The sequence below is a fragment of the Fundulus heteroclitus genome, chromosome 4 (genome assembly GCF_011125445.2).
Source record: "Fundulus heteroclitus isolate FHET01 chromosome 4, MU-UCD_Fhet_4.1, whole genome shotgun sequence".
Taxonomy (NCBI): Eukaryota; Metazoa; Chordata; class Actinopteri; order Cyprinodontiformes; family Fundulidae; genus Fundulus; species Fundulus heteroclitus.
The window spans coordinates 18,799,601-18,814,745 of record NC_046364.1 but is presented as its reverse complement, the minus strand read 5'-3'; the positions used below and the strand labels follow the sequence as shown (position 1 = coordinate 18,814,745).

The 15,145-nt window shown below is 38.7% G+C and overlaps 1 protein-coding gene and 1 long non-coding RNA gene across 2 annotated transcripts; one reads left to right on the top strand and one right to left on the bottom strand.

Annotated features, from left to right (window-relative positions):
- Positions 1-7,345: 7,345 nt before the first annotated feature.
- LOC118556401 (tRNA-uridine aminocarboxypropyltransferase 1-like) lies at positions 7,346-11,398 on the top strand. Its single transcript, XM_036136213.1, has 5 exons — positions 7,346-7,436; positions 8,720-9,047; positions 9,223-9,360; positions 10,628-10,913; positions 11,033-11,398. The coding sequence occupies exons 2-5, from the start codon at positions 8,790-8,792 to the stop codon at positions 11,260-11,262; spliced, it is 912 nt and encodes a 303-aa protein (XP_035992106.1). The 5' UTR covers positions 7,346-7,436; positions 8,720-8,789; the 3' UTR covers positions 11,263-11,398.
- Positions 11,399-14,091: 2,693 nt separating this feature from the next.
- LOC118562933 lies at positions 14,092-14,766 on the bottom strand. The gene is made up of 2 exons (XR_004930895.1): positions 14,663-14,766; positions 14,092-14,573 (listed from the first exon to the last, which is right to left on the bottom strand). It is a non-coding gene; the product is annotated as an uncharacterized LOC118562933 (long non-coding RNA).
- Positions 14,767-15,145: the final 379 nt, after the last annotated feature.

The following is a 15,145-nucleotide window of genomic DNA, read 5'->3' as shown; positions in this document are numbered from 1 at the left end:
CATTCATGATGTAACTCTAATCTAATGTATTTTCAGTTGCCAGTTAAGGAGTTATATAGACTTCTTCTTATTAAAAAGATAGAAAAAAGCAGCAAAGAACTTGTATACTTGGACCGCCAGATCCAAAAGGCAGATCTGGAAATCAACATTCTGAAACTAAAGCTAGAGGTGAATTCTAGGAAATATTCAAACTATTTTAAAATCTTTTTTTTTTGTTTTCTTTTTTTTTTTTTTTTAGCAAATATCACACCATATAAATTGCTTTGATAGGATAGGCATATGACAAAAAATCCACTCTGGGCCTCAAAATCCTTTCCCGACGTAAATGTAACTCCCTACGAAGTAATACAGCCTCTTCGTCAACAGGATCATCCATAAATGGACATGCCATTTCATTCCCTTTGATGCGGTCTGCGTGACTGAAATGTGCGCAATTAATATGTCCCCAAAAAATCAATGAGGTGTTTAAACACCACTTCCTCTTTAAAAAAGGGGAGGAGACCAAAATAAACTCTGGGTTTTCTGAAGAAAACCTGCTCCCGACCAGGTTAGGTTCACAGAGTAAATTGCCATGGTAACTGACTCTGAGTATAAGTTACCTCTCTTTCAGAAACGGGCTTGACTTACTCTGCTTTCTCAGGTTTAACTTACCTCCCTTTCTGAAATAGAAAACCCAGAGTTTCCCTCATTTCAGGGTTAACATACTCAGAGTTTTCACTTAACCTCCTTTCTGAAACAGGCCCCTGCTTACTTACACCTGTCTCTGCCAACTCTTCCCTGTCAGAACGTCTCTCTTCTCTTCTCAGCTAGTTTGGTAGAGCCCTTGCTCTACTAGTTTATGTGTGCTCAGCCAAACCAAGCCAAGCTAAGTTGCCTGTGTCCGCGTTCTGCAGCCCTGGCTGTTTCTCAGTGATTCCCTGCTGCTTGCTCTGCTGGTTCGGGTGGTTTCCTGGTCTACACCGCCTGTTCTGGTCTCCTGCTCGTCTCTGCCTGCCTGCACCTCCAGCCAAGACTCATCTGCCTGGTCTGGTTCTGTTTGCTCGCCTTACCCGCCATGATTCATCGTACTCACAATAAACTGTTTTGAGCGCTACTCTGTGTCTGGTTGAATATCGGGTGGTACTGGTACTGCAATACTGCCATTAGATGTCTGTTTATATTTGTTAATCGTGCCCAAGAGCAAATTATCTTTTGGCTCAAAAAGGACCATCAAAACCCTATCAAGATGGAGGTTTGGTGTGTATATAACCTTATTTTATCATGATCTAGTGGTTTTTGGTCTTTTTTTTCACAAGCATATCACATGGCTATAAACCTTCGACACTAACAGCAGCAGGACTCAGTGATGGCCACAAGCTGTGAAAGAAGCTGAACCAGCTCCGCAGAAGGCGATGTTTAGACTGAGCTGTGTGAACGGATCATCCGCAGCCCAGGTGGGCGTTGTTGTGTTGTTGGGTTTTGTGTGTGTGTGTGTGTGTGTGTGTGTGTGCGCGGTCAGGGAAATACGTGTATCACACGGTCATTGCGTGAGAGTTGAGAGCCCTTCCCATGGGGATCTTTTTTTTAATAAAAGTTTTTTTTTTTTTAAAAAAAACACTTTGCTTTACTAAATAAAAGCTGATGGCTTTACACAATGATGGTTGTTGTTTTAGACTTGATTTGGAATGTAAGTGATGGAAACAGACATCAAAAGCCTTGTTTGTCCCCATGGCCAATAAACCAAGTTAGAGCAATTCTTCAGAAAGGGAAGACTCATCTTCACTCCTCATCACAACCGAATGACAGATAAGCACTCTTATGTCCCTCTTGCTGTGCTACAACATCTTTACTGGACTGCTGATTAGTCATATAGATAGATTGGTGGCTACTCACTAGTGTGTTTGCCTTGAAATAAGATTTCAACCTGTTTTACTCAGTGCTGTTTGATTCATATACAGCACATTTACCATTCTGCAAATATTTGCAATGTTCTTAGGAAAGAGGTTTTAATAATCAGCATGAAGATACAAACTTTGTTAAATCGTTTTACTTGCAGTATTTTTGGTTTATTTTTTTGTACCATATTTTCTGGCATAGCTTTATTTTATGAATTAAAAGGGGTAAGCAAAAATGCAGATTTCTTTTAAGAGATGAGTTGCTGCTATGTTCAAGCACTTGTTCACATTATTACAGAAACAAATATAATCTGTTAACACTAATAGCAAAAAATTCTTTTGAATTCATTTGTAATGTTTTTCCTAGTCAATAATGTTTAGCATTAATGTTTTTTATGAGGGAATAGCTCTCAGTGCATAATGTGACATAAATGCTTAAATGCAGTTTTAAGCGTAAGTGTTCCAAGTATTTAGAATACAGTACCATGATTAAGCAACGCAATAGAATACATTACAAAATATATTTTAAAGCTGGTTTTCAGTATTCTGTAATGAAATACATTTAGAAAGTATTGCTGTGGTGAACAATTTTCAGTCTGATTTGGCATCTGTAAACCTATCTCAGAATTACTTTAAAGCGTTGATAAAACCATAACATTTTCACTGCTCTATAGAGTCATCTTTATATTTGAACTGTGTTGCTATCTTGCACAAGTTAACTTTTTCAAACAGATGTGGGATCTTAATGGGATAAATCTGATGAAGTAAAGGCAGTGAATTAAAATCAATCAATGAACAAAGTATGGGTCAGCATATGGCATGAATTGTGTGATTAAACAATAAGAAAATACCTGTTAGTTTATTGCAGTCGTACATTAATAAAATCAAGACATGAACTGTGTCAATGTTGGCACAAAGCATATGTTAATTTATAAGTACAGCAAGAGCTCTTCTTCTATGACCTCATAAAATCCTACAGTTTTGATCCATTACATTTGAGCAAGCGTAATACTATCTCATGGGTCTCATCTTTAAAAGCTGAAAAGGTTCAAAGCAAATGAGTAACACGTGTCTTTACACTTGGAAAAGTTAACAAACCCCAACTGGTCAGGGATCTGTCTTGCTTTAAATGGCTCTTTAATGTTTATAGCTTTTTGCAAGGATTACTGTGCGTTTTTGTTCCAGTAGAAAAGAACAGAGAAGGTAGTGTGCAATAGAGGCATCGAGTCACGACATCTCTCCGCTGTGAGAACAAGTATCTTCCAGCTGCACTTACGTCTTTCCATTGGTGGTGAAGTGAAAGAAGTAAATGAATCCGTTTTGGGTCGAAGTCTCCATCAGACTTTGCAGCCAAGTGCAATTATTTTCATTAGATCTGCAGATATGATGCTGTAATTCTCCCAAGAACTGGACGATACTCTTAAAAATGTTACAAGACATTGCAGGATGAGGAAGGATATAAAAGAGGCATTTTTGTGAAGCGGCACTTAAATGAGAATAAGGATGCTGAAATCTAAAACATGACATTCTAGGGCAGAAACGACAGAAACATAAAGGTTAATTAAACAAAATAGACAAAAATTTAATCTTTTTTTGTCATTGCAGCTTTGTACATTCCAATGAATTTGTCATCTACATCCATCCTTTAGACAGCAGTGGGCTGTCACTGAGTGGCACCCAGAGAGCATTCTGGGGCTATGGGTCTTGCTCAAGGACCCAGACGAACAGTCAGTGGGATTTAAACTTTGGAACTTGCAGTTTCTCCAAGATGCAACTTCCCTGCCCTAACCACTAGGCCACTAATTCCTACCCACTTATATTTACATTTACACTTTTACACACTCATTTGCCACTTTATTAGGTATAATTGTCTAATGGCTTGTCCAAACAAATAGCTAATCATCTAATAAAATAGCAGAAATGTAGTGCCTTGAAATATCTAGACTTATTAGTCTGTCAGTAACCTGGCCATAGCATTCGCAGTTACTTAAATTAATACAGCAGACAACAGATATGTAAGTTTAGCCTTGTTCCAATTAATGTCCGATCCCGAACATTAATTGTCCACACACTTCCATAATTATGTTGCCAATACTGGACTTGATGGATGTAACGAAGAAGGAAATTGCTTGGTTGATGTCCAAGTGGTGTTTTTCTGTTGTTGTTTTGTTTTACCTAAATTTGTTAAAGATAATTATCAACCAGTCAATTTTTTGTCTAGCTTATTGATCTAGGTCAGTAACTAATGTGGTTTAAAGACATCTACAACTGAATATTGTCAGCATCAACATGATGGTGGAGATTAAAAGACTGAATAAATACCTTCCAAGGAAATAAAACAAATTACTATGGATCAGGTGTTGAATCTTAGGAAACTCCAGAAGTTACAGAACCTTTTACAGAAGATATTTCAAGAAATATTTTTTTCTTTTTTGAAACATAAAACAAGTGACAAATCCCATAGAAAGTATATAAAAATGAAATGTAAAACGTAAATGTTTTTCAGCAAAATTTTATGAGATCAATTTGGTGGAAACTTAAATATTTTGTTTTTTTTTAAAAAAATTGCATATAAAAAAAACAATTCATTTAAAAGAAGCTCATTATTCAAACTCTCTTCGTATATAGATACTTTAACAGATCAAGAGAAAATAAATTTGCCATGGCTTAATATCACAGGTTAAAAGTGAAAGCCAGCAGGCAATGGGGCTTCAACTTTAAGTATCTCAATAAAATCATCTATAGAAAATCGTTTGAAACCCTGTTTGAAACACTGTTTTATCATTAAGTAGTTTAAACCTTGTTTAAACATGTATAAGGCCTATGAGGTTTAAAGTTTAACTCGGTTATGTCTTACAACATCTGCATTTTAGAACTAATAATTTTCAATAAAATAGAATATGTGTTCCGATAAGGCTTGATTTCAGATTAAAAGTACCTTTTTTGTATCACAACCTTCAAGCAAGTATTAAAGCAGCATTTACTTTTCATTAAGCAAGCTTCTCTGGATCAAAAATATGTTTTATGATCTGACAGATTCTAATCTTAAATGTCATGTTTTCATCAGCTGTAAGGGGAAAATAATTAACAGAAAGAAAACCTTGAACATCCATCTGAGTCTTTAATCAATCAATATAATGTGTTTTGTGAATTACGGTACTAAAATAAATCATAATATTCTACTTTTTTGAAAATGCCCCTATGCTTGCCAAGATTTTTAAAATAACATCTCACGGTAAAATAAAATAACATCCTGTTTTATTCTGTAGAAAATAATTATTTTTTTCTGTCCTGCCATATGATTTTAGGCCTAACCAACAGGCCCCAGGTGGTGAGGATAGGGAAACACACATCTGCTCCACAGGAACACCACAGGGTTGTGTCCTAAGCCCTGCTCTCTTCACTCTTTTCACCCAGGACTGCTCTGCTGTCCACCCCACAAACACGGTGGTGAAGTTTGCGGATGACAGCGCTGTTGTGGGTCTCATCTCCAATAATGATGAGTCCCACTCCAGAGATGAGGTCTGCAATGTGACACAGTGGTGCTGTAGGAACAACCTGATCCTGAACACCAGTAAGACCACGGAGGTGCTAATAGATTACAGGAGGTCCAGGAGGAGTGAACATGTTCCTCTGTGCATAAAGGGGGAGGTGGTGGAGCGTGTGGACAGCATTAGATTCCTGGGCATTCACATCTTCTCTGACCTCTCCTGAACTGTGAACACCTCCCACCTGGTGAAGAAGGCCCAACAACGGCTCTTCTTCCTCGGGAAACTGAAAAGGACCGGACTTTCCACTAAACTGCTAAAAAAACCTTCTACAGAGCTACCATGGAAAGTGTTTTATGTCTCAGTATAACTGTAGGTGCAGTGCATGAGGAGGTGCAGTGCAGGAAAGGAAGGATTTAGTACGGGTTGTGAGTACAGAGCGTACTAAACAGATTGTGGGATGCCGTCTGCAGGATTTGGACTCAAGTTTTGCAGAACGAGTCCATAGAAGGGCCAGATGCATCTTTACTGATCCCACCCACCCAGGCAATGCACTGTTTGCCCCTCTCCCATCAGGTAAACGCTTCAGGAGCATTAAATCCAGAACTAATAAACAAAGGAACAGCTTCTTCCCAAGAGCTGTGCAGAGTATTCCTCCCTCCAGAGAAATTCATGGTCCATCATATGTTACAGTCAATCTACTGTTATTGCCACGGTTTCTCAGCAGAGGGCGATAGCCCCCCTGCTGAGAAATTATCCATCAGATGTCCATCATATGTTTCAAGCATTATGTTACAATCCAATAAGTTAAATATGTAAATATGTCCATCATATGTTACAATCACACTGCCTCTGTTGCCTATTTGCAACAGAGGCAGTATTCTCTTACTCTCAGGAATATCAAATTGCAGATTTTTGTAAATGAAGCCTCAAAAACACTGCACAAAAACTACCTCATTACTTGTGATTCATGAATGACTGACTACTGTATGTAACAGGGCTCATAGCACTCGCTATAGGACTAATATCAGAGCCCTCAAACTCTGATGCAAATTTTTTCACATTTTGCACGCTCCAATGTGAAAAACATACCTCTAAATATTAAGTCTCCTGTGCACAAGTGCCATGTTACTTGCTTATTTTTATTTCCTTTTTTCTGTACACCCTAAACTGAGTCTGCCTCAAAGGTATTGTCATCACGAGATGACAATAAAGTCGTCTTGATTGCCTAATTCTTGATCTTGATTCTTGATCTTGATTGGGTTACTTTGTCATTCAAAGTAACCCAATCTCAGCGGGAAGTCGCTACAAAACCAACATATTGAGACAAAATATTGTGATAACATATTAGATCCATATTACCCATCCACATTAATTAAAAATTAAAACTGTTTTCTATTTTTTACCTCAACACTTTGTAACTATAGGACTGTATGAATATTATTTTTGTCACTGTCCAAGGAACAATTTCAGTTGACTAGATGACTCAATGGTCTTCTTAAACCATTGAAAGACATGTGTAACAAAATAAATGTGTGCAAAAGGTGAGTTGTGTGTTGAAATGAAATGTTGCTGCATTAAAAACCAACATCCCATTTTAATACCACTAAGTAACCAAAACTAATATATTACAAACTAAAATCAAACTTAATTTATCATATCAACTGACATCACTCAGGTGATATTTCATCAACAGGTAAACAATTTGTGCAGAATTGTCAATGTCAATTAACTATGGAGGATTGGTCCTCCATAATTAACTGTGCTTTCCTATATATATATACATATATATATATATATATATATATATATACATATATATATATATATATATATATATATATATATATATATATATATATATATATATATATATATATAAATTGCACAAATTAAACTATGTGTATTGAAGAAAACTTTTGCGTTCCAACTTTTTGCTCGAAATGTCACCTTTGTTCCAGTGGGGGCGCTAAACCCGTCGAACAGCTCGATTGTTGCTTGGCAACGGAGATCTTGTTTCTATTTCCGCCCCTCGGAGTAGCATTTCCGGTGTGTCGAGAAGACGTGCTTTCTGGTATGCGTCTTTGAGTTGTTTTGCTACGAGTTTAGCCTTAGAGGTGTCAACGGCGGATACTTTGTAACCGCCTCTGTTTTGCGTTTATCTTGCTCAAATAACTTTTAGCTTTTCAGTCCGCTAATGTTAACGGCCTGATCTGTAGATGGGAAGCTAACACAACAGTTAGCTTGACTGATTGATGTAGCTTCAGTGTGGAATAAGGAGGAAATACGTGTGTATTTTTGTCTGATCTGACTTTATTTCGCGGAACAGTGTATTTATATGTGAACTGTTTTGTCGTCGGCTACACATGTTTGTCACTTCACTTACTTAAAGCTTTCTCACAGCAGCTAATGCTAAAGCTACTCTCAGTTGTGTGTGTCAGCAGTTCAGCAACTGCCTCTTCTGCTGTTTTTTTTCCCCCTCACCATAACTTGGGTTCAGGATTTTACTCAAATATGAACATTTTAATCCGAATGAGGCGCTGTTGTAGATCTGAAGTTGAATATACTAAAGTTTCTGTTTAAATTGGAAATTATGAGAAAATTATTATTCATATTGAGGCACAAATAATAGTTAAGATCCCCCAGTTGTTAGGTAACTTAGTAATTGTCACAACTTAGCCACAGTCTAATACTTTCTCTTCCAGCTAGAGATTCCAGCTTTGTAAATAATAATAATAATAAAACAGTAAAATATTAAATATGACAGTCGAATACAATTGAACAGTCTGTTTTTTTTCTTTTACCAGTGGTCAGTGCTAAAAAAGGAATGACTATCCACCAATCAAGCGTACCATCACTTCCTCCTGCCTAAAAGTGTGTTTATGTCCCTTTTGCCTTTTAATTATTTAACTTTATATTTAATTGCTGACATTTAGATAATTGTGATTGCGTTATGGCACATATAGTTTTTAATCCCCTCTATTTCTGATATTCTGGCACTTGTTTTGCTCTGTAATGGCCAGTTTAAGTGTTTAAATCCAAGATTTTGACTTTTTAAAGAATTCAACAGAGGAAACTACAGTTTGGCAGGAGGCAGGTCATATGTGCCTCAAGGGAACGTTTTGATATGAAAGCAGATTTAGCTGACAGCCTTCATGATTGTATCATATTTCTTTAAGCAGTAACAGCCCACTCAGTTCAACTCATTTGTCTTAAGAAATGAATTTCCCCTTGAACTTTGTTGAGTAACTTCAAGCCTGATAAATGGTATTTTTATGTTACTCTGTCACTTTCTTTTTCTTACAGTTATTGTTCAGAGGCTAAGTCGTTGATTGATCTATTTATTTTTTTTGCCAGTTTTGTTCGATGATGATTGCAGAGTCAGCCGATTCCAACACAAATACAGCCACATCTAAAAAAAGCAACCATGAGCAGCCTGGATCATCACCAGCCAGTTTATCCCAGTTGCCGTGACAAACCCACAATCATCGGTGATTCATCAGACATCCGTGAGCTCGTCAAGCCGCCTCTCCAGGGGCTAAAATTGGCATCGCATGCGGTGCTGGATGCAGCCCAGCAAAGAGGCAGGTTGAAGTGCTCTAAATGCGGAGGATCCAGGATGTTCTTCTGCTACACATGCTGCTCATTAGTGGGTGTCAACATGCAAGAAATTCCCGTAATCAAGGTCAGGAAGACTTAAGAAATCCATTTAGTGTTCTTTTAACAGAGTCCCACTGGAGCAGTTATTTTAAATCTAATGTTTCACAATGTGATTCAAAGGGTTTTTTCGCAAGATCAAGGAATCCTGCTCATAGTGGATGAACTTGGCCTGATTCTCGACATTATTGTGTTGTGCTCAGCTTCCTGTGAAGATAGACATCATCAAGCATCCAAATGAGACGGACGGGAAGAGCACCGCAGTCCACGCCAAGATACTCGCACCCGGCGACGTCACGATGTATACCTACCCCTGCTTCCCTGACTTTGAAGACGACAAGGTTAAATGGGTTTCATTAAATCAGGGAATCGGTTTTACTAAATATTAAGAATTGTTAGCTATGTTTTCGTGCGCAAAATTCCTTTTTCGGTTTGAGATGTGGTCGGATTGAAACAGAAAAATAATCTGAATACATCGTTTAAATGGGCAAAAAAAACCCTCAAATAACCTGATCACGTTGCGCATTTACATGCACCACGTTTTATTCAGAAAAGAACCACTCTGGTATTTGCAAAGGTGTCTGATTTGCTTAAAAACCACAGAAGAAGTAATACTTCCTCTATACTTGAGACAAAAAAAACCTACTAACTAGCAAGAAGTGTCTAATAAAACTGTTTGGATTAAGGGTCAGCATAAACTACCCGCCTCTTTCGAAGTCCAGTTTCATTTCAATTGAGCTTAATCCATTCACAATATTCCACTTTGCATGTTTTTACTCTGATCCGCCCTTTATTCCAGTAACTAATGTCTATGTAAAGGTAGCTAGTGTGCAGGAATACTAGGCTCATTTGAAGATAACATGGACATTTATGGGGATCTTGTTTTGCAGATGGAAAAGTAAGTTCTACGTTAAAAGGACAGTTGCATTAAGTAGGGTTGCTTTAGACCGCTATGAGCCGCCAATATAGTTACGGTTGAAAACTTTCAGCATATTTACTTTGGTGAGACAGCGATAAGGAACTCAGTAAGCACAAAGAGCTTCTAAATGCCAGACCTGAGCTCTTCTCCTCAGACTCCAGTGAGTGTCTAGCCTGAGAGATGGAGTCCTGGCTCTGTAGTCCACAGGAAACCCCTGAGGCTTTATAAAAGTATCACCAGAAGCCATGTGCTGCCATGGCTCTTAAATAGATTTGGCTTAACAGGTTTTTTCCATATTTGCTTCAACATTTGCTGCGGATAAAAAAATTTAAATGGTGCAGCTGGTTTTTTAGTCATATTTTTTTATTCACTTTTTTTCTGTACTCTTGCATCTTATTTTGAAGAGCTAGTTTTAGATTTGCAGTTTTAAAAGCACGTGCATTAATTGTATCTGCTAGCCTTAAATTGCTTTTATTCTTGCCTCTCTTTCACTCCGCCGAGTTGCACCCGTCTTTCTAATTCTTCCCTTCAGTCTCTGCAATATATTTTTTCTATTTTAGGGCTTCAAAGGTTTATCTGTGGATTAGCGAATGTGCTGCAGAAATGGCAGATTTTAGAAACACCTTTAACTCTTGTGTAATGCTGACGTGAGGGTGATGCTATTCCACTCGTCTCTGGATTTTTTCCAGGTGGTGTTGGTGTTCCCAGGCCCAGGGGCTGTCTCAGTTCAAGACATGATCCAGTGTTTACGTGAAAGGAGAAACAACAGGTCGGAAGAGCCCTTTGATGAGCCCTCCGTAAAGAGGCTGAAAGGCGACGTCCAAGCTGCCACACGCACTCACAAAGAGCCACAGTCCGTGATCCCAGATGAAGCAAATGGCTCAGAGTCAAGGGTACGCCCGTTACAGAGGGTGGTCTTCATCGACAGCACGTGGAACCAGACCAACAAGATCAGCACAGACGAAAGGCTGCAAGGTAATCAAAGAGTGCAGCTCTGCATGTGTTTTCTGACACCTAGGGAGTATCCCGGGTTACTTCTATTTTCTGTGCTCTCCTGCTTTTACACAATCTCAACTTTTCTTTTTCTTTTCCAGGTCTGCTCCAGGTGGAACTGAAGACGAGAAAAACATGTTTCTGGCGGAGCCAGAAGGGCAAACCGGACACTTACCTTGCCACCATCGAGGCCATTTATTATTTCCTCAAAGACTTCCACCAGCACTGCCTGGGCCAGGAGTACGGTGGAGAATACGACAATCTCCTCTTTTTCTACTCCTACCTGCACTCACTGATCAACAAAGCTAAAACGTCTGCTGGAAAATGCTGATGAAAGAGCAAATTCAACTGCAAGCGAAGATTCACCCTTGTATATTTGATCTAATTCTCATGGCTTAAACTTTTTATTTTATTGGAAAGGCTGACATCACTGCATAACAATACGCAATAAAACACAGGCTTCAAGATTAAAGCATGCGAGTGTTTGAGTCAGTACATGTAAGATGTGTCATAGTGATCTGAAAAGGAAACAAAAATCAGTCAATAATAAGTAAAAACTCAAAGGGGCTTGTAATTAAAATGAGTTTTTCATTTTACAGGTGCAAGAAATATTGCAAACACCAGGACTTTCTGCATCAATCCTTCAAAAGTGTGATCTTCAAGATCATAATCACTGACAAAGTCCTAAGTTTATTTTTTATGTCACTGTTAAACATGTGAAATGCCTCGATCACCAAACTTTCACGATGTTGTAGAAGATATATTAAAGTTTGGACGGCAGAAACTCAGCAGCGTTTTATTTATTTATTTTGAGTGAACTGGTTTTTTTTTTAAACGGCAATAATATAAACTTGCCAAAGAACTGCAGAAAAAAAGTTTGCAGTATAATGTTTGCAGATTTGGGTCCAGAGTATGAAAATGACATAACTGGCTTGGGGACCAGGGGGTCCCCTCTTTGCTCCTTACTGACGGTGCGGTTGTGTTGGAATATTTAAGCCATTACCTTCTGCGTGCTCTGAACCTCAGGGATGAGACTGAGCGGCTCTCACTCTGAGACCGTGGGGACCTGCTTCCAGGTTGAGATCAGTGTTTGCTGAAAGTGGATCAGTCTCAGATTTGTTGTCTTGCTCAGGAGTGATGGTAGGATAGAGCAGGAGATGGATATACAGACTGGAGCCTCGTCTGTTGTAATGCCAGGAATTACTGCAGAGACTAAACATCCCTTTTGACATGGGAACGTTTTGAAATGTCCCAGAAAGAGCTGGAGAGTGTTGTGAGGGAATCTTCCTCGCTGATTTCCTCCTGGACCCGTTAACCCTGGGATCGGCTCTTGGACAAGCGACCAAACAACAGACAAAATACCATTATTTTAAAACACAAAGTGACATTTTTTATTTTCAGCTTTGGTACAAGAAGAACCATGTTTTAGGTTTGTTTGAGGCTACATTTGAGAAGATAAACTTCTTTAGGAGGCTTCTCAGGTAGAGAGGCCCGGTTCCACATGCAGGACCTGAGTGTTTTGGTTTATTGGCTGAAGTGTTGCCTCCAAAAATACAGAGGAAACGGCTTGCTTTGGCTGTTTCGGGCACACCAAATACGGTGGCTTTAATAGCATGTTGCAGCTGTGCCACATTGGACTCCTGGCCTTTAACTACACTTTACCATAGGGCTGCAAGACGGTACAGAATCCTGCAATGGCCATATTATTGTTAAATATCACCATGACAATATCAGTTGTGATAAATCTCCGTTCAATATTCCTTTTAACTTCTGCTCTTATGATTCGTACAAATGGGGACGCAACGATATGAAAACTCGGGCCGATACCAATATCCGATATTAATATTGCTGTTATAGCTGATAACCAGTATTTTACATAAATATGTTTCCCTTCCCTTTGGACACCATAAACAATGCACACACTTCTCTGCTTCAATTAAACGCCCCACAATCCCGCACTGCCTCCCTGCCACATGCCCAAACAACACCTTTCCAAAAAACATACACAAACGGCCCCAGGTTAAAAATGAACCTCGGCTAATAACATCTGCCCAGGTTTACTTAAAGGACAGATGCCGACGTGTTAAAAAGTGACCGACGCTTGGCAGATACCGACATTAATGCTAATATATCTGCAGTCTCTTGTCCACACCTGCTGTGGAACTCCCGCTACATTTGGTTTGGGAATGTGTTGTCCACATGCATGCAAGTTTATGGCCTCATCTGAGTTTAATTAGAATCAGACAAAGGTTAGAAGCATGTGCTTTGATGCGTAAATGGGGGGGTATGTTTGTAATTTATTCAGTTTCAAACATATCACACATTTTCTTCCTCTCGTATGTGCCGTAGTCCTCAGAAAAGATAAATCCAAATTGGTCAGAATCAGTACTGGGAAAATCATGAATTTGGATTGTCTATAATATTTAGCATCTCTGGAACTGTCATCTGTGTTTAAGTGAGGTGTGGGAATCTACTGCAGTGAGACTCAACAACAAGCAGGTGAAATATGTATAGTTAAGGCTAAAAGTATTCATACTTCAGACAAAAGTAATATTAATGTTTTTTGAGTAACAACTTTAATCTGACAGTAAAACTGGAGGGAGAGAAAGATTTGGCTGATGGCAGCGAGACTTTAAAGACTTGGATCCCATCATGTCGAAATTGGCATCGCATCCAGAAGTAAATATTATATTTTGGACCTGTCAAAATTTATAAAACAATTCTTTGTATACTATATATTTATTTTCAGAAAAATTTATACTTTTAGACCTTTCCAGGGTGTACGCCGCCTCTCGCTATTTGACAGCTGGAGATAGGCATCGGCACCCCTTGCGACCCCAACAGGGCTATAGACGTGTTAGAAAATTGATGTATGGATGGATACTTTTATTTTGCACCGTTCTAGATGTGCTGTGGATGTATTATCTTTGGAAAAAAATCGTTTTTGATGAAAAAAGTGTAGCTATGACCTTTTAAACACACACAAGTTGTTGATGAAATAATAAGTCTTGCTGGAGTAAATGGTGCAAATGTTCCTTTTCATTTACACCTTAAGCAGCTAAAAATCGTGAAATTTTCTCAAACATGGAGAGTTGTAGAATCTGTTTTTCACTGTATCGTCATAGTTTGTTTTTGCTCTTGAAAGAAAAACACTTTCTGACACATTTGAATGTTTTATTTACAATTCAGAGCACATTAGTCCATGACTTTTGCATTTCCCTCATTTTTTAAACAACCCTAAGAATTTTAGGCACCCAGGCATGAGAACACACTGTCATATATACACATAGTATACTTGTGTGTGCTCTTTTTAACGTTTGCGCTCATTGGATTTGCATCAGTACCCGTGAAATGGCAATTAAAAGGTATAATGCTTTGTTCTTTGCAGATCAAATAAACTTCCAAAAAAAATACCCAGATCCTTAAATCCTTTACTGAGAGAACAGATTGTGTGGATTTAATTTTATACAGAAAAAAAAAATAGATTTGTTGTAACTAGTAGTAGACCTCTCTGATCTTTGCTTGCAGTGCATCACATGTTTTCTTGGCATCTCCCAGCAACATCGATGTATTGGGTTTGTAGAAAATGGGGTTGTCCACTGCTGCGTAGCCCACTCCCAGTGTGCGCTTCATCACTATAACCTGCAGGTAGGTAGAGTACAAAATAAGTCGATTATGTAGTAAGACGCTACGTATCCAGTTGGAATTTGCAAAAGCATTTCCAAACAAACCTGTTTGGACTTCCACACTTCCAGAACGGCATCCCAGCAATTATAGAGTTGGGATCTCCTGCGCAGCAGAGTTCACCGTGTCATTCGCTCCGATGACCAGCGTCAAGTCCGTCTCTGTGGGTCCCAACATTCACACGTTAGTCACAAGACGCAGGGAGACTAAAGCTCCACCCCCATGCCCATCTCGCTCTGTCATAAACAAGAACCATGTGTCCTAGACAGCATGCCGGTTGCTAAGAAAACACTAAATGTTGTCCGAATCACATGGCATGTCTGGATATTCGCACACGCACGCACACACACGCACACACACACATGCACGGCAGCTGCAAGTGTAACTGGAAATGTGGACGTGTTTAATACACAAAGGCTGATACCGTAATTTTATCCTATGCCGCCCTGCCAAAGCGATAACCATGTTTCAATAAATATTACATTTCTGTCTTCATAATTTATTTATTTTTTTTAAAAGGCTTTGCCTGG

Excerpts from the sequence above, each read along its gene's own strand:
- LOC118556401 (XM_036136213.1), top strand. The coding sequence starts at position 8,790 with ATGAGCAGCCTGGATCATCACCAGCCAGTTTATCCCAGTTGCCGTGAC. Across the intron at positions 9,048-9,222 it reads AAGAAATTCCCGTAATCAAG|CTTCCTGTGAAGATAGACAT; the intron begins GTCAGGAAGACT and ends TGTTGTGCTCAG. Across the intron at positions 9,361-10,627 it reads CTGACTTTGAAGACGACAAG|GTGGTGTTGGTGTTCCCAGG; the intron begins GTTAAATGGGTT and ends GATTTTTTCCAG.